The sequence below is a fragment of the Ictalurus punctatus genome, chromosome 19 (assembly GCF_001660625.3).
Source record: "Ictalurus punctatus breed USDA103 chromosome 19, Coco_2.0, whole genome shotgun sequence".
NCBI classification, from domain to species: Eukaryota; Metazoa; Chordata; class Actinopteri; order Siluriformes; family Ictaluridae; genus Ictalurus; species Ictalurus punctatus.
In genome coordinates, this window is record NC_030434.2 from 4,360,100 (window position 1) to 4,379,221 (window position 19,122).

General features: G+C 37.6%; 1 protein-coding gene across 1 annotated transcript in view; it reads left to right on the forward strand.

The window, feature by feature from the left end:
• grm8a (glutamate receptor, metabotropic 8a) overlaps positions 1–19,122 on the forward strand; it is a 170,778-nt gene that overhangs the window by 91,942 nt on the left and 59,714 nt on the right. Inside the window, exons 2-4 of the mRNA XM_017494913.2 lie at positions 4,149–4,284; positions 4,804–4,958; positions 7,092–7,229. Of these exons, the coding sequence (XP_017350402.2) occupies positions 4,149–4,284; positions 4,804–4,958; positions 7,092–7,229 (429 nt within the window). The remainder of the gene's footprint in view (positions 1–4,148; positions 4,285–4,803; positions 4,959–7,091; positions 7,230–19,122) is intronic.

Here is a 19,122-nt window from a genome sequence, read left to right on the forward strand (position 1 = left end):
CCGAGAACATCAGATATGCTTTGACTACAGCTGGAAAAGAAAAGAGACAGTTGTGTCCTTCAAGTGCGCTTTCCTAATTGCCCTATCCAAATAGCCGCACACCATCGGGGAAACTCTGCTCAAACCCGCTTGTGTAAAAAAAAAAAACTTAACTGTACCTCTGTCCAATAATACAGTAAAAGGCAGAATCGACACGTTGGTTGAAAAGTTAAAGATGCACTCATTTTCTATTAAACTTGATGAAATGTCATTGCATATGCGCAGTACACTGAAGATGCCGAAATGAAGCAGGATACATACTTCACCAAGCAAAACATTCCCTATAATAATTTTGTCGCATGCTGTACAGATGGAGCTGCTTCAATGATGGTGGAACAATAAGGGCATCATCACACGTGTGAAGGAAATGGCTCCTCACTGTCTTGTGTTTCACTGTATGATACACCATCAAGTCCCGACCAGAAAACACTTCTCTGATGAGCTGAATGAAACACTCAAGACGGTTGTAAAAATCGTCAACTTTATTAATGCCTGTCCAGTGAACAAACAAATCTTTGCAGAGCTGTGTGAAGATGAGGTGCACCAGACACTCCTCCTTCATACCGAAATGCACTGGATATCAAGGGGCCAAGTGTTAGTTTGTGTTATTGATCTGAAAGAAAACATAAAGGAGTAACTGAGACTGAACAACCAGAAACTGCTTGACGAAATGACCAATGAATTTCTTATTAGAACATCATACCTGCCTGATATTTTCAGTCTATACAACAAAACAAACAAGCGCATGCAGAGCGCGGATGCAAACATCCTGGAATGCAAGGAAATGACTGACACATTTGTGCATATAGTGGAATTCAGAAAGAATAAACTGATGAAACACCTTCCATCACTTCTCAAACAGACTGAGGGACATTTAGGCTACCTTGAGCAAAGAGCTCACACATCACATGGAACTGCTACAGGAGGATATGAAGTCACGATTCTCGGATGTTTATGAATATGTCACCAAATGCGCATGGGTAATGGATCCATTCACCGCGAGGATGTGGATGTGGTGGACGAGACGTTAAGACAAATTCTCTTCTGAAGAGATTCTTAACCGGACACGGATACAAATAGTTCTGGCTTGTAAAAGGACCAGACTTCGCACCTAAGCTTGTGTACCATGCCAGAACCAGACTCATCCTGCTGTTTGCCACAAAATATCTTTCGGAGACTGCTTTTAGCTCTCTGGTAACCATCAAAATGAAGGCACACAACAAGCTGGAAGTGCACAGTGACGTTCGTCTGGCTGTCACGAAAGTCATGCCTGCTATCCAATCTCTAGAGCAAGAAATGCAGGCCCAGAGCTCACATTAAATGGTCTTTCACACATACATAAAAAGGCATCATTCAATCAGAAATACAAGAAATGGCGTGAATAAATATGCATTCAATTTTATATCGTTTTTAAATATGCAAATAACATTTATTTGGTTATATTATTGTTCTTAAATTATTTGATGAATGTTTTTAGTTTTTTAAGTTAATAATACAATTGATAAATTTGTTTGATAACAATCAGATTTCTTTGATTAATTGATATTCATATTAATAGATTATAATTTGCTCCTGTTATTTGTTCATCAATTTTAGAAAAAAAAATAGAGAGCCTGCTGTTGTAAAGAAAATTCTATCCTTGTGAATCCTTGCATGTTGCAGCTAATTGTTTTCATTCTGCTGTTGTTGCGTTTATTAAACAAAATGTCTGAAAGAACTGGTTCATGGAAATTAACCTGACTTTCCATGAGTAGTAGACTCTGAAAAGTTTGTTTTCAACATGTTTGTAAACTACAGAGCCCCTAAAGGGACATGGTGGTGGAAAAATTTGGGATGGGAGAAAAAAACACAGGTAGCACAGGTAGCTCTGAAGATGATGAGCAGTGCTGCCCAGCAGACTATTTTACATTGCTGTTAAGAGAGGGACAGTAAACAATATAACACATGTATTCAGGAGGGTAATATGGTGTAATCTAGCTAATGACACTCCACACATATTGTAACTAGCTAGCTAATTCATTGCAATTTAGCCATAACTATCAATATAAGAGGTTATCATTGTGTTATGTTAGCTAAAGTTTATTTGATTACTTCCCATTATTATCAACAGCAAGGTTGTTCACACAAAATGGTGTGTATACGTTTTAATCAGTTACAGTGTTCACTTATTTGGACTGTTATTATAGCCTACATAATTTGTTTTAATGAAACAATCATTTGATCATAAATGCTTGTGGATGATAGATAGATAGATAGATTAGATAAGAGGGAAATGATGTAATGACACTGCAGATATAACAAACCTGATTTCTTTTTTTCAATTTATGTATTTAAAAAAATATATATTTTAATAAAAAATATCAGGAAGCATACCCATTCACAGTTCAACCCCACCTCCCCCCATTGTGCAAACCAAATTTACTCCCATGTTTAAGACAGTCACCTGTTGGGAAAATGATTGTTCTTTGGTGTGTGTGGGTGAAATTTTGTGTTGAAAAGGGTTAACAAACTTTCAAGCACGACTGTATACTGCTGAACTAATGTTTTCTGGTGTGAAGTGTGGCATAGCTGAACTGGCATGACACAGATGAGAGTTACATCAGTTATCAGCAGGTGGGGCTGTTCTCACAGATCCGTTTACTGCAAGTCAAAATCCTTTCAGTTTCCTCTCTGCAATATGCTGCAATGCTGATGTCTTTCTGTGCAACCAGGGCATGAGCTTTGCATACAGCCTGTATTCAGTCTTTGTGTTTGCCCTTTTTTTTTAAATCTGTATTAAAAAAGAGCAGAGTACAATCAGAAAACAAATGTGAAAATAACATGCAATAATAACAACACCACAACAGCTACAGTTTACTAATTCCCACGTGTTTTAACAAATTCAAAGCTTCATTTTCAATATAACGAAACAGATGAAGAGAGCTGCCAAGAACCAGACCAGAGGCAAAACACAGCAGACAGACATTAAAAAGGCGCTCTCAGTCTGTCTTTTGGAATCCTTTGTATGTGCCTGACTGAGAGAAATCAAAAATCACCCACTGACCTAACAGAACACCAAAAAGATCTGAGAATTTGTTAGCACACCCTTTTTTTTTTTTTTTTTAATATGAGCCACTGGGGAAAAAAAATCCACCACACAAAACGTACATCTGGAAATTAAATATTTCTGTAAAGCTGCTTTGTGACGACGTGTATTGTTAAAAGCGCTATACAAACATAACTCTATTGAAATGAATTGAAAACTTTACAGTGGATACAGTTAAATCATGTCTGATCTTTTTCTACCAATCATGTCTGATCTAGCATTAAACAAAATAAAAAAGTGAAAAATGAAAAGAAATGTTTGCTGGGGGTGGTGAATGGTGGGATACAAAGAAAAAACTTACAATAACAAGCTTGCATTTTGCACAGAACTAACCAATCACATTCAAACTCATGTTCAGAAGTAATCATAGTCATAGTCTACTTGTCATCAGTGAAGTGATTCAGATATCCCAAAATAAAGATCAGCCATTTCTGAAGAATGTACAATGTATTCACACCCCATGCAGGTTGTGTTACCGCCTTGCCCCCAGTGTTTCCAGATTAGGTCCTGCAACCCTCAAAAGGATAAGGTGAAGATAGATGAATAAGGAGTTGTGAAAAGAGAGGAGGAGACTGGCTGGTACATACGTAACTGACTGATAATTAGCCATAACTGGGACATTAATTTAGGGATAATTACTATATGTCTGAAGGAATGGCTTTCTGATTACATGAAGTGGCCTCAAAGGTGCAATAAATGTACTGTCTCCCTAAGAAGCTGCTTCTTTGAGACTGGGCAAAGTCCATCATTCATCCCAATGTGAGATGCTAATGATGTAATACTGTGCCAGAGGAGAATGGCTTGATATTATGGTGTACATTAAATATGAAATATGCCTCTGCCTGACTCCGTATAAATTACTGGAATAAATTGTTTAAATTATACCCTTGAAATTATAGACCATTTATTTGAAAGATTAAGCTCTATTTGTTTTACCCAGTTTCAAATGTTTCACACAGTTGTAATTTCTCGCCATTTAATCAAACCTCATTCCTCATTCTCTTTTGCTCTTTTTTTCTCTAAGGTGGGGTATGTATCGCTCAATCTCTAAAGATCCCACGGGAACCAAGGCCGGGGGAATTTGACAAGATAATTGTGCGGTTGCTGGAGACCCCCAACGCCCGAGCAGTCATCATGTTTGCAAATGAGGATGACATCAGGTGGGATTCTTTCTCCAGTGCTACAGCAACTTTAGGCTTTGTGCTCAGGTTCACTTCTACTTGAAATAAACAAATACTCACTACAGATGAAGGAGTGAGAGAAAGAAAACGGGTTCAGAAGTCCTCCAAAAGTGTAGATGGAGCAGAAATAAACAAGATATAACAATACCTATTATTTATTTATTAATTATTATTATTATTAGTGTTATTATTATTGTTATTATTATTATTATTACACAAGTCCACAAGTGTAGGAAGTGAGGGCTTTCTTAGCTTGGAGGCAGGGAACATTCTCATTTCTCTCATTTATTTATTAATTTATTTGGTCTGTGGTGCTCTTCTGATGTGCTTCTGTAATCTAGGGCTTCAGGTAAATCTCTGTGGTGCTTTCATGACTATCCTGCATGTAAAAGTGATTGAGATAAGGTTCTGGGAATAGCCAGTGTTTGGGAGATTATATATAGTTTTATTTGCAGCAATTATTTCTCATGGTTGATGTATGTGTGTTTTCATTTGCAGACGAGTCCTAGATGCTGCCAAAAGGAACAACCAGACGGGGCACTTCCTGTGGGTTGGTTCAGACAGTTGGGGCTCCAAGATCTCACCAGTAATCCAGCAAGAGCAGGTGGCTGAGGGTGCAATCACCATCTTGCCAAAACGAGCTTCAGTAGAGGGTAATGCTGAAAGTTGTTATTATGTTTTTTAAGGATGCACAGGGTAATGTCTGTTACTACTTACTACTGTAGGAAACTTTGTTCAAAAGTTCAAAAGTCCAAAAGAGGTTCCTACAACCTCAACTCTCAAATCTTTTTTTCCATTAATGGTCAAGGACAATCCCAGTTCTGGTTGTCATGGATCTTGGGTATGTAAATAAATAAATAAATCAATCAATGGCTTAAACCTGGCTTGAAAATAAAAAAGATTTATTTTTTCAGTTGTTAACCTTGATTAGTTACTGACACTGTGTCTAATATTCATCTAAATATCTTTAGTGTCTTTCTTATTGAGAATGCATTATTCTCCTGGAAAGTTCTTTTCTCAGAACCCACTGGGGTTCCACAAAACAATATGTTGTGTTTTTTAACAATTTTAGTTAGGGCATGATTCCAAACATTAAACTATTTCCTGCATTAATGAGTCATGATACTGCTTTGTTTATATGCTGCTCAACTTCCTGCAGTAATAACCTTACCTAGTAAACAGTCAGCACTCTGGTTACAGACTGTGAAGTGGAAAACGTTCTGTATGTATAAATATATTTCAGAATATTTTTTGGACATGCAGGTTAAATTCTTTTTAATACCTTTATGGTTATCACGTTTAGGTGTGCATAATTCTAGCATATCCAAAGTTGGTCATTCACAGGTTGGCTGAGGAATGAAACTCCAGATCATGATCTCAGGTTTAGATTAGTGAATTATGGAAATAGCATCATATCTGGTCATGCAGGAAAGCCTAATTGCATGTTTTTATTAAAATAACTAAAGACAAACACAAATATATGAATGTCTTATACGTACAAAAAACTCTTGACTTCGTAGATAGTGGCAGTATTTGAAAATACACAGCAAGCACTTAAGGACTTAAGACTTGTGTGAACTTCATTTACTGGTGTTGGTGTAAAATAAATTTAGTGCATAGATTGATGCCAAATTTGCACACATTGCTTTTTATACCTTACAGTTATCCATGGCTCACACAGGGCACTTTGCTAAGAGCATATGATTATCACAATTATCTGCTCTTCAGACAACATCTTCCACAACATCCTGATGGTTTCTTTAGATCAAATGTGATCTGCTTTATCAACTTGCCTTTAGTATTCCCTGATAGTGTGCTTTTTATGCTCAATGTAAGTGTTTGCTTTAAAAGATGGTGATGACTATGCAAACTAAAAAACTAGGAAAAACCCAACAGCTCTACTCAAAAAACAAAACAAACACCTCTGACTCTCTCAGAGGTTTGATTTGCACATATATATTTTCAATAATCTAAAAAAGGCTTGGCAGAAAATAAAGCTGAGAACTACTTCTGTATCTACTGACACACAGTATGGGTTGGACTTATGTGGCCAACTTAAGTTACCAACTCTGAATATTGTTCATGTTTAGAAGGCAAGGTCAGAGTCAGACACTGGCTCAATTCAGTAAATTATTAATTTTCCACTAACTGCTTTATCCTGGTCAGGACGGCTGTGTGATCTGGAGTCTATACAGTGTACTATATGATCTCCTGGGAATTTCACACACAACAGTCTTTAGAGTTCTAGAGATCAACAGTTTTACTCAAACTAGCCCATCTGGCACCAACAGGAAGCCTGTAAAACTTCAAGACAGTAACCCAAGCACAGGCTCAAACTGTCTGGCAGCATCGCTACCCACTGTGCCATTATGCTGACCCTATTAAAGATATATATATATTTGTGAATAATTCTAATCATAATCAAAAGTCAGCTGAACAAAAGAATATGAAAGTACTATAATGTGCATCTTACATCACACAAATGACAAGACTTAATATTTTTATGAGCAGGCTAAACAGCCAGAATAATTAAGAGTAATTGGGTCTGAACCCAAAAAGGGCACAAAAAGTTTAAGAACCAAGCTAACTTATGTTTATTTAATTTGTACTTTATGTATATTATTCACAGAGGAATGTATAAGGAGCAATATAAATAAATGTTGTCTCAGGTTAGAAACTTATCCCAAAGATTCCAGTAAGGGTTCAGTTTATTACTTGATTTTCTTTAGTGATATTATGTAGTGTACTTTAAAGTAACCACCATTTTCCTTCGCCCCCCCCCACAGCCTTCGATCGTTACTTCCGAAGCCGCTCGCTTTCCAATAACAGGAGAAATGTGTGGTTTGCTGAATTTTGGGAGGAAAACTTCAACTGCAAATTGGGCATGCATGGCAAGCGGCTGGGAAGCCCCAAAAAGTGCACAGGTAATCAATAGAGATCCACACCACCGAGAAAGGTGCTCTCACACTCACAGTTTCATGTCTATTGTGTATTATATAACAGTCTCGTATTAAGGAAGTGGTAGCTCAGTGGTTAAGATGGTGGACTTCTGATCGGAAGGTTGTGAGTTCAAATCTCATAACCAAGCTGCCACTGTTGGGCCCTTGAGCAAGGCCCTTAACCCTCAACTGCTCAGTTGTATAAATGAGTTGTATAAATCATTGTAAGTCGCTCTGGATAAGGGCATCTGCTAAATGCTGTAATGTAATGTAATTTAGCACTGACGGCTCTACAATACTACTGAGGTCACCTCATCTGCACTTTGTAACTTTGGTGTGAAGAAGAATGCTGCACATTCTTCCAACTTCATTAAACACAACCTACTGAAAAAAATGCGACAGTCATCCGTGACCGGGAGTCCTATAGAGCAAAACGCTGGCTGTGGAAGAGGTGGCATACTCTCATAATCTCCCCTATCAATCGCAGTGACATTAGCCAATCGTGGATGTCTGTGAGTTCATGCTTGCAGAAGGGGGTGGATAACAATTTCCTCTGAGTGTGTTAAACCACAACGTAATGCAACTTTTTGAACTCGTGCTCATGCTGCATTCGGCAGCTTCATTTATCTCCGAGGAAGCACGTGCCTGTGAGATAACCAGCCCCGGTTAGTAGTTGTAGTGTGATGGGGAGAGCTGGCTGGAAGGGTAAGAATTAGTCAATATTTGATTAGGGAGAATGGCTGAATTTGATTGAATTTTTTACTGCAAATTTATTGACTGGCATTTGCTTTGCGATGATGGCATGTCAAAATCATCCATAAAGAGAGGATTCTAACGCACACTACTGCTGTGTAAAATATTCATATCTAATAGTTTCTAGCTAACATCACAGGATTCTTGAAGAGGCTGTCCACAGGTAATTATGATTTCAATGCTTTAGTACTGAAGGTATTTAGAATAACAGGATGGCCAAATTCTCCAAAATGGACATTCAGGTCTATAAAGTGCTGCTGTTAAAAAAACACTTAAGTAATGAAATCAAATTGTTTTAGCAAATTCCACTAGATTCATAAAGAGCACGTTTGTTAGCCAGCCAAAAACATTTTCATGCTTTCATATTATAGCAATTTAGAATAATGTTACAATCAAATTGTTAATTGTAAAGGGCATACAGTAATTTACAATATTATTTTTAGAAACCTAATACTTGTGAATGCTTGCTCACCTTCAAAGTTTTTGCTTTGTTACTTTTTGTTTGCACCCTAACAGGTTAAAAAATGAGTAGCCAATGGTGAATAATAACAACTGATTTAAAAATATTCTTGCTTTTAAGAATCTGTAAAAGGACACCTATACATTGTTTTCTGCAGTCTCTTCTATATCGATTAACCACTCCTTACCAGATACCCGTGACATGACTTGCAAACTATGCAATTTGTCAAATGAAAGATATTTCTCATTATAAAACCTGTGAAGGTGAAATTGTTTGTGGCAAATACTATATTTATGAAAAACACCTTGTAATTTTTTTTACATTTTGTAATTCTAATTGAAGATGGCAAGAAACTTGATAAATGACCTTTCAATTATTTTGAATGAATAAACCACTTTGTTTCCTGTAGAATCCACTGGATTACTGAGGACCAGCTTCCCACAGAATCCCTGCATGCGTTTAATAGCATGCTTTTTTAATTCTGCAATTTAGAATGTGATGGCAAAATTATTTAAAAAGTGCTATTTAAGTTTATTTTATACATAAAATAATTAGCATAAAATAAATGTTCTGTAAAATAATTGCATATTTTTTTCCACAGGTCAATTAAGACTAGCTTCCCTGGTGCTCATGCAGTATCACATTTTCACTATAGGGATGTTGAATTTTAGCCCACTGTAGAACATTTGTCTCAGATATTTTCCTCAAAATGGCACTTTTCCCACCTGAGTCCATCATATAAATTGCTGCGTGACTGTTGTATCTGCTTAGTGGGTTTTCTGAGGAATCTTCTTAATTGTTATTCCAACTGTCCTATATACACAGCTCATTTGATCCACGTGTTGAATATGTTGCTTGCAGTAACACCGGGGTTGGCATTTATGTTTTGCCCGAACCGCTACAGTGATGTACCAACAACACCTCCACAGTGAAGACCTGTAAATATCAGGAATGACTGAATTCATCTTATGTTTTCTAAGCCAGGTGTGGTGTCCAGACTGCTAATCAGCTGATCCAGATGAATGACTTTGAAACTCTGCTGGCTGCTGGAATGATTTCTTTTAGTGAATGAATTCCACAGACTGGCCCAGGGTTTTTTGTCCTGAATTCTGATTTTGTAAAAAAAATTATTTTTATTATTAGACAAAATAACACACATATATACCGCACAACACACAAAATATATATTTAATTCTTATAAAAATATGTATACCACACAACACAAAAAATATATTTAGGAAATACTCTGTCCTATTAATATGAAATAATTTCTTTATGGTATAAAATTAATAATTAAGTCAATTATAGTGAATACATAGTGTCTATCATTTCCACTTGTAATTAAGTCCTCTTCTGCCCATTGGGTGGTTCATTGATTGTGACATGGCATCAAGTCAGATTCAGAACGGTTTATTTTATTTGATGGTTCTTCATTTATTTATATTTATTATCATTTTAAGACTGTTATGGACTGGCCCCCTGTCCAGGGTGTCCCCTGCCTCATGCCCCGATTTCCCTGGGATAGGCTCCAGGTACACTGTGACCCTGTGCTGGATAAGCGGTACAGAAAATGGATAGATAAATGGATGGATCATTTATAAGACAGAATAAACAAACAATCTAATAACCTGGCATTGGTCCTGTTGCAGTGCTGTTTACTAGCTGTCTACTAGCTGTCAGATGATGATGAGGCACATGTAATGCTAGTCACTGAGGTTGTAGTGTCCTGTTTTAATTTGGAAAAGCATTAGTGTTAAATATTTTTATTTCTTTATTAAAAATGCCCTAACTATATACTGTAACAACTATATCAATATGTTTATTTATATCTTCATCAATAAATATTTGGATAAAATGCAAACTCTACTTGCAAAATATTACATTTTTATAGCTACAGTGTTTCACATTGAAATAAACTTATTTTAAGCATTAAACTTTTGCCATTTGAAGGAAAATGGCTTCTTAAAAGAGCTGATTAGAATTCTGTGCAGCACTTATGTATTATTAATCAATTTATATAATTCAACTTCTTTCTGGTGAAGGAAATAATACTTCCTACAAGCAGTGTGTCCAGGTGGTGCTGTGTCCGGGCGGTGGTGGCTTAGTGGTTATGTTCACCACACATTCACCCACCCATTCATACAGTATGGACACTTTTGGACATGCCAGTCTGCCTACAATGCATGTCCTGGGGGGGGGGGGTATTGGAATACCCGGAGGAAAGCCCTGAAGCACAGGGAGAACATGCAAACTCTGCACACACAGGGCCATGGTGGGAATCGAACGCTCAAACCTTGAGGTATTAACCCCTAAGACACCGTGCCCCCTAATATGGAGGATATCCCCAATACTGTATGTTTCAACTCCACTTGCATGAATTTATTTTTAGCTGTTTTTTTTAGCAATATTTTGGTAAGCCACTCTGGGTTAGATGACTACATAAATGTAAATAAATCTCAAACCCTTTTGTTTTATGGTACATTCTTTCTGTAAAGGACCAGTGTGTCTGTAGGCTGTTAAAGAGTCAAGTCTGAAATCTAACTCTTTCTCTTGAATCCTTGGGTCCTTTGGGAAGTTCTGAAAATAAACCAACATGCTTGATATTTATTTCAGAATATTTAAGTAAACTAAGGTTGTTTTTCTTGTATTATGACTAGCAGAAAAAGTAGTAAAATACACAATGATTTTATATTATACTTGGGTGTTCTTTGATATTCTTAGGGTCTCCTTCTAGGTCAAGTGGTGTTCTGCTGTCTATATTCTCAAAATGTGTCTGAAAAGCTGTTGGACTAATGATGTCCTTAAAACAGCGTAATTAGCTAATTAAATAATAATTTATCCTGTAACTTAAAGATCTGTGTTACGGAGACAGTATAGGTTGGATGCAAGTGCAGGGTTATTTCACAAACATCAGGTAGTCAAAAACAAAAAAACAAACAGGCAAGTGCGAGGTGATCAGCAAACTGACTACACATGAAGAGTAAAATATCAAACAAATAGAGTCGAAACCAGAAATGTACACGAGAACAAAAAGCTTGTTATTGTCACTAGAACAGGCTAGGAGCGAGAGTGTGAATGTCTGGGTTGTTTATACGTGTGTGAGATTAGATAGAGAGGTATGTAATTAGAAATCTGACTAACCTGAGCATGTGACTGTTGCCTCAAGATGTCCTCTTTTGAAAATTTGTGGAAGATGGCAATGCTTGTCTTTGGACCAGAGCGTACCACTTTATGAAGAAGCAATTCTTTTTAAGAACTTTGTCTGGTGAGTCAGTTTTTCTTCCATCAGCTGTAGACTGAGATTTGATGATTTATCTCCTTCTGTCTTTGTCTCCAGGAGACTTCAGACCCCAGAAGCTTTATCTCTGCAACCTGACTCAATTACAGATTTCTTCCATTTCTGCTCTTGGGAGTATTGTTAGAAGTTGCTCAATTATTTTGTTTTGGTCTTCTCCTCTTATAGTTCACCTTTTCAACTCTGTTTTGCTGTGTAACCACTTTTTGCCCCTGAAGGATGTGTGTGCTTTAGGTGTAGCCTTACTGTTTATTACATCATCTACTTCTACTGGTCAGTTTCTAAATAAGCCTTACTTTGATCATTAAAAAAAAAAAAAAAAAAAAGGATTTTTACCCACTTGGTCTTTTCTCAAGTTTGTATAATTACAACTCGGAACTGTTGGTGTGAAACCATCAAATTAGTTCCGGTGCATCCATTTGAGATCAGCCGTCACATTGAGTTCACCTGCGTGCAATTAAAGCGTCACATGATTTTAATATTAGCACCTCTCTCCTCAGAGGGCTCCCGAAGTTTGAGAGAGAACTTCCATAAGTAAACAGCATCATGATTACCCAAAACAAGCCTGTGACCACGTTCTGAAGAAAAGTATTGATCATGGTTTTTAACAAAAATATCCCAAATTCTGAAACACCCATGGAGCATCATGAAATCCATTATTTAAAAATAGTAATAATATGGCACAATCTGACTCTATAGAAGGCCATCCATCAAAAGTTAGTGACTGAGTAAGGCTACTACTGTATTGGGCAAACAGAAACGCATCAGTTAAACCATGTCAGTGTCACGTCACGTCACGTAACGGAGATAAGGTAGGATGCAATCGCAGGTTGACAGTTTTATTGAAGATAGACACAGGCAGGTAAATCCAAATTGTGAACAGAAACGTAATCCAGAAAAATGCAAAGTTCAGGCGATCGGCAAACAAGCATAAAGGGGCGAGGCAGGAATCAAGGTCGCGGTCCCGGAAATACAGGGTCGAGGAACAAAACAAGAAACATGAACAATAGCGCGGGACTGGGAGCGGAGAAACCAGCGTGACTTAAACAGACAAATCTAAACATGACTACAGTTAATTATGGAAAAGACTCTAAACTACTCTACGCTGATATATCTTATCTATAATATTCTGCGCCGTGTGCTGGGAGGCGCGCGGTATATATACACAAACATAATCAGCGTCCTAATGGCTGACGGTAATTCAGACCCATGTGAAACGATAGCCAATGACAGAACTGGGAGGAGACATAACAGAAACATAAACAAATGCACATGTCGAAATGTCACGAGTGTCAACAAGGGAAAAGCAGGTGCTCGCGCACCTTGCGGGTGCTCGCGCACCTTGCTTGTCCATGCGCTCCCACATGATCCACAGCGCGCTGCTTAAAGGGGAAACCCTGACAGTCAGTACTGTACTAATTAGAAAAACTCACTTTTATACTTAGGGTTAGGGTTAGGGATCCTTTGGATCCATCAGTCTTATCTCAATTAACTGATGAATGAAATGATGAAAGGATATAACAATTGTAAAAGATCCCTTGCACTTAAAAAAAAAAAAGACAGTTTAGACGTTCACTGAAGAATAAAGTGTTATATGACTTCATTTCAGCCACTCAAGTACTGTATTTGTTCCAGCACCCAGTGACCTCTGAACTATTGTTTTTTTAACAGCACAACAGTGGATTTTATGAAAAACACTGACTTTAATGACTATACAGTAAAAACATTTAAACCATAGCAAATGATGAAAATTAAAATAATTACCACATCAAAAGCACAAAGCAGCTGAATTATTTAATACAAAATACGTTTAAAACTATTGTGCTTTTATCATGGCTAAAAATGAAACAAACATGTTTTTAATATAAAAAAGAAATTCAGTAATCATGACACTAACAATAACAACAATATAAACATTGTCAGAATGGATTAAATAAGATTATGGGTGTATTTCAGCTTTTCAGAGAAGCTTCATGAAACAAGAGTGTTTTATGAAGCAAAAATTCATTTAATATTTATAAGTATATATACACAAAATGTATATAAGAGCCAGTAAGCAGTGTGGCGATAACTAGTTATTAACCCTGCATGTAAAATCATACATTCCTGCAAAGCAACATAGCCAGGAATTAATTTCTGAGGGGATGAGGAAATATATTAAATAAAAAGTAAGATCTGTACAATTATATGGATACATGTGATATGTTCAGGCAATTTGGGTGGATGACAGGCAGTATACATTTATTTTAATTATTTAAGGCACAATCTACCATCAATTTATCATCCTTCCATATTAATCATGTTGCCATAAAATCCCTTTATGATCATTTCACCGACAATGATTCAAATAAAATGCTAGTAATAGGGGAAAATTCATCTTTATATTATAAAACTATATCTCTTATTTCATATAACCAAATCTTTGTCCTCCCAACTTTATTTTGAAGAGCTATGTGCATGTTTAGAGGCCACTCTAATGTGCCAATTCTTCCTATTAAGTATTTTGTTAGTTATTGGGGACATGGTGGCTTAGTGGTTAGCATGTTTGGGGCAACACCTCTGGGGTTGGGGGTTCGAGTCCCAGCTCCAACCTGTGTGTGCGGAGCTTGCATGTTCTCCTTATGCTTTGAGGGTTTATTCTGGGTACTCCGGTTTCCTCCCTGGTCCAAAGACATGCATTGTAGGCTGTGTGGTTGTGTATTCTGTCCATGGTGTCCCCTGCCTTGTAAAAAAAATCATGCAAGCATGAGGTTTTAACTTCATGCTTTAGTGTGGAGCTTTAAAAAGGTTTGTCAAAGCTCATGAGGAGGTTTGCCAGGTTTCAGCAAAATTTCCACAGCAACTACATCTCAAAAACTGCACAAAGACTTGCAACTAGCTCAAAATATTTGGGCACATTGGACACATTTTTCTTTTTGTTGTCAGTTTAATGGGGGGGGGGACAAGATCAAGGTGGTGTACATTTCTGAATTGTAGTTTACATCTCTAATACGCTGGCATTATACACAGAACCTGGAAACCCTGCTTGCAGAATAAATACAGTACTGAATTATTTAACATAACACAAATGGTACATGCACTAAGTTTTATATCATGGTCTGGAACAAATGTCCCTACAAGAGACAAATAATGACTGTTCATTCGTTCATTCATTCATTTTACCAAAAAGGATTTGTCACAAATACATGAAATTTTCTTCACATATCCCAGCTTGTTCCGAAGTTGGGGTCAGAGCGCAGAGTCAGATAACCCTGGAACACAGAGAGAGAGTTAAGGGCCTTGCTCAAGGGCCCAACAGTGGCAGCTCATCGGTGCTGGGGTTTGAACCCCTATCCTGCTGATCAGTAACCAATGCCTTTTATCACTGAGCCACCACTGCACCTTGCACCTACTTGTAGAAGATGCTGAAGTATTGCAGTGACATCTTTACCCTGCACTACTGTATGTCTAGGTACACCAGACACGTTCCCACTGCTTACCATCCAGGATGCGATTCCTGAGCATTCAACCAGGAAGCTGTGATTGATGACATAATGAAAGGGCAGATGAAAAAGGGCTTGAATACATCGGCAACCCAGGGGTCTCCAAGATCTTGACTTACTGATATTGTATCAGAGAGTGCAGTTTATGACTATCCCAGGCAGGCAGAAAATTTAGTTTATATAAACAAGAAGTGCCATTTAGGGCTCTAATACCAGAATCCACCTGGGCCCTCTGCTCTGTGGCGTATTAGTTAAACTGACACTAACAGCTGCTGTTTTGTTTTGTCATCTCATATCTGTTATCACGCTTGTATGCTCTTGTACCAGAGTGTCCAGTAGCCATTGTACTGTACAGTATCGGCAACATCATCGCATTAGTAAGCACTTCCACAACTCCGCTATCTTGTTCTCCCTTGGATATGATCTGCATACACAACAGACACCTCATCCCTGAGTGCATGTAACCGTTCACTTGGCATTTGCATTCTCTGTCTCAACTTGATACTTCCTGATAGAACAAGCATGTTCTGACGGTGGCAGCCTCAACAGAATCCACTTCTTCTAATTGGCATGTGTATAGTAGTTCCAGTGTGCAGACCTGGGGGTTTTTCAGAGCACTGCCCCTGCACTCTCAACTAAGCAGAACATCAACTTGACAGCCATTGTCTTCTCTGGCCAATGGTTATGGTTAGCACAGCTGTGAGTGGCATTTTCATTGTTGCTACAAGATAAGATGACAGTGCACATGCCTGGGTGTCTGGATCCTGCATGCTTGGAAGAAGATCTGAGCCTCATAATGCCTACAACCTTTGATTTTCTGTGGGCTGTGTGCCTGGATTGAAAAACAAATGGGTTTAGCATATGATATGGAGAAGGGTGGTAAGCAACTTTGACTTGTGTATGGTCGAAGACAAGAATGGCAATTATAAAAAAAAAACCTAATCACACAGGTTTTGTCAAGTGTGTGTTTGCATATGCTTTATACAGTCTGTGAACAGGAAGTGTGTAGAGTTGAATAAATGTTCTTAATATTCAGGGGAGGACGCCCTCTGCAGATGTGGAGATGTTCTGCCCAAATTAGATCTGTGATTCTTTACTGCTGTTATCAACATGAATGGATTTGTTTCATGCTGAGTCAGTTTAGCAGCTGCCATTTTGACCCTCTTGTTAACCCATAGGTAAGCTTAGCTGCTACTTTACCAGAGTCTGTTTCTTTTAGTTATGTTTTAAATATTCCAGTAGATTTACACTGACTCACCAGAGTAGGTGAAATGCATCCCAGACGAGCCCCCAGTGTAATTTTTCCTGATTTGTGCCACTAGACAATTGTTAGGGAGGGCTCAGGGGAGCTCCCCTCGTTGAGAGCTCCAGGGCCAGAGCAGGATTAAACATGGGTTTCTCTGGGGATATTCTCTGGGGTTATTCTCATATTTCTTTTAATTTCAAAAGGATATGTCAGGAGAGAGTGATGTTGTGTATGGAATTTATTTCTAGCCATTACCTGGAGGAAAAAGAAAGACCAAAAGAAAAGGGGATACACCATCTCTCTGTGGCACACCAAGGTTTCTGCATACCAATAACAAATGTTTTCACTACACATAATGCAGTGCAAATAAACCTTAATCTTTTACCCTTTAACACACACTAACTTCAAGGGACAAAAAATATTCTTGTGACAACCAATGTCCCCACCAGGGTGATGATTGTGATGTTGGGGAGGCTGTAAATACCAGATGCCTCATGTCTTTTTAATCTTTATCTCATAATGCATTATCTGCACAGTTTGTATGTGTGGACTAACCAGTGACTGCTCTACAGTGCCCCCTGTAGTCTGAAATTGCAATTAGCAAGAGGTGGAGCTTGCTGACATCTTCACACACTCTGCAAGTCTAATTTTTTTTGCAAATCATGTTATCCCTTATCCCCATGTTATCCCAGTAATCTAAATACACAACAATTGCCTATTTATAATGTGCTTTTAATTTCAAATACTGAAAATGTGCTCTAGTAATGCATGTTATACTTAGTAATGGCTCCATGTAAACCTTAGTTGAACAATACATAAAATAACATCATAGGTTTAGGCAGAACACTACGGATAAACACATTAATGCCATACTTCATTTCCACATATTTCTTTATTAATGCACCAAATTAAATGTAAAAAAAAGAACAAAGTGTCAAAGTGATATTCCAGTAAAAAAAAAGTTTTCATCCAGCAGAATATCAGTGACAAGAAAAGACTGATGGTTAAATATTTAAAAACAGATCTAAAACACGATGTTTATTATAAAATGATGATAATGATGATTTCTCATTTGTAAGTCGCTTTGGATAAAAGTGTCTGCTAAATGAATAAATGTAAATATACTTTGCTTAATTAAATGACACATTTCATATTATATGATACAAAAGCATAGCAGAGTGCTGCTATTGATCACTTCGGAGCCTCACAGCTCGAGGGTTCAATCCTGAGCGCAGGTGACTGTCTGTGTAGATTTTGCTCCAATGATTTTAAAAATGTGATTTGACAGATACAAGCTGATGTTCTATTGATTTGTTCGCCCTTCCAAGATGTTGCACAAATATGGTGGAGTGTGTCTAGTATGTTATTTTTGCAACTAGTGGTCAAAAATGTGAACAAATGGGAACAACAACACATGCTAACACTGGCCCACTGGAGCAGGAATCATGATGCCTCGTGCTCACTCTATGAGCATTTTGTTGGGGAGGGACAGCTGACAAGGCAGTTAATGTTATTAACTCTTCTGTGTAAGTTATCTAAATGAACACTGTCTTCTTTTTAGTTTAGTTCTCAATCTATTCCCTGATTAGAAAAGATATGATTAGCAAGTTTAAACTGTTATGTAATGACCACCTCTTGATTGCCATTGTTTTATTTTTTTTGTGCTTTGCCCCACTTGGTGGTAGGTAATGTAGTGATATTTGCAGCACAAAAGAGCTCACATGTATCACATGAGCTCATGAAAGGAGCTCTGAAAATGTTCTCTTTGGCATGCGGAGGTATGTAATGTAACTTTGTGTTGTATTTCATGCTGATTTTATAGTTATTTGTTTTCTTATTTCGGCATGATGTGGCAGATTGAACTCTGCACTCGGTAATGATTCTGTGCTTGCTAAATGTTAGATCTTGTGCTGTGAACACTTTATTGCATTCTGTGAATGTGTTGTTTTTGAGTTTAGTGCCTTGTATTTACGTTATTATATTACCTAGATGTATTTACGTTCATTTATTCATTTTATTTGTCTTTCTGTGTAGTTTCACAGTGCTGTAAGGTGCATTACAGTGCTTCTGTGAATCACGGTGCTACCATGCTGCATGTGGAACAGTATTCACATGGGTTCACAATGCAAGTATGATGTGCTACGAAGTAGGGTTGCATGGTATACCGGTACTACAGTAGTATTGCGATACTAGACTTTGACAATGATACGACTACTTCCTCCAGAGTGTTCTTGACTTGGCTAGATGTTGTGAAGTGGTTCTTCCTCAACAAGGAAATAATTCTGTGATCGTCCACTTTAGTAGTCTTCTGTGGTCTTCCAGGCCTTTTGGTGTTGCTGAGTTCACCAGTGCATTCCTTCTTTTTAAGAATGTACCAAATTGTTGATTTGGCCACTCCTAAAGTTTCTGCTCTCTCACCAATATGGCTCTTTTGTTTTTTCAGCCTAATGATGACCTCCTTCACCTGCATCAATACTTCTTTATACCACATATTCAGAGTTCCCATAAACAGATATGCAAATTCAATGTTTAGAATCAACTCCAGACCTTTTATCTCCTTAATTTGCCATGAAAATCAGAAAAGGGAGGGAATCTGTAATAAATGGCTTTAATTCCTAAATGGTTAACGTAGTATTTTTGTT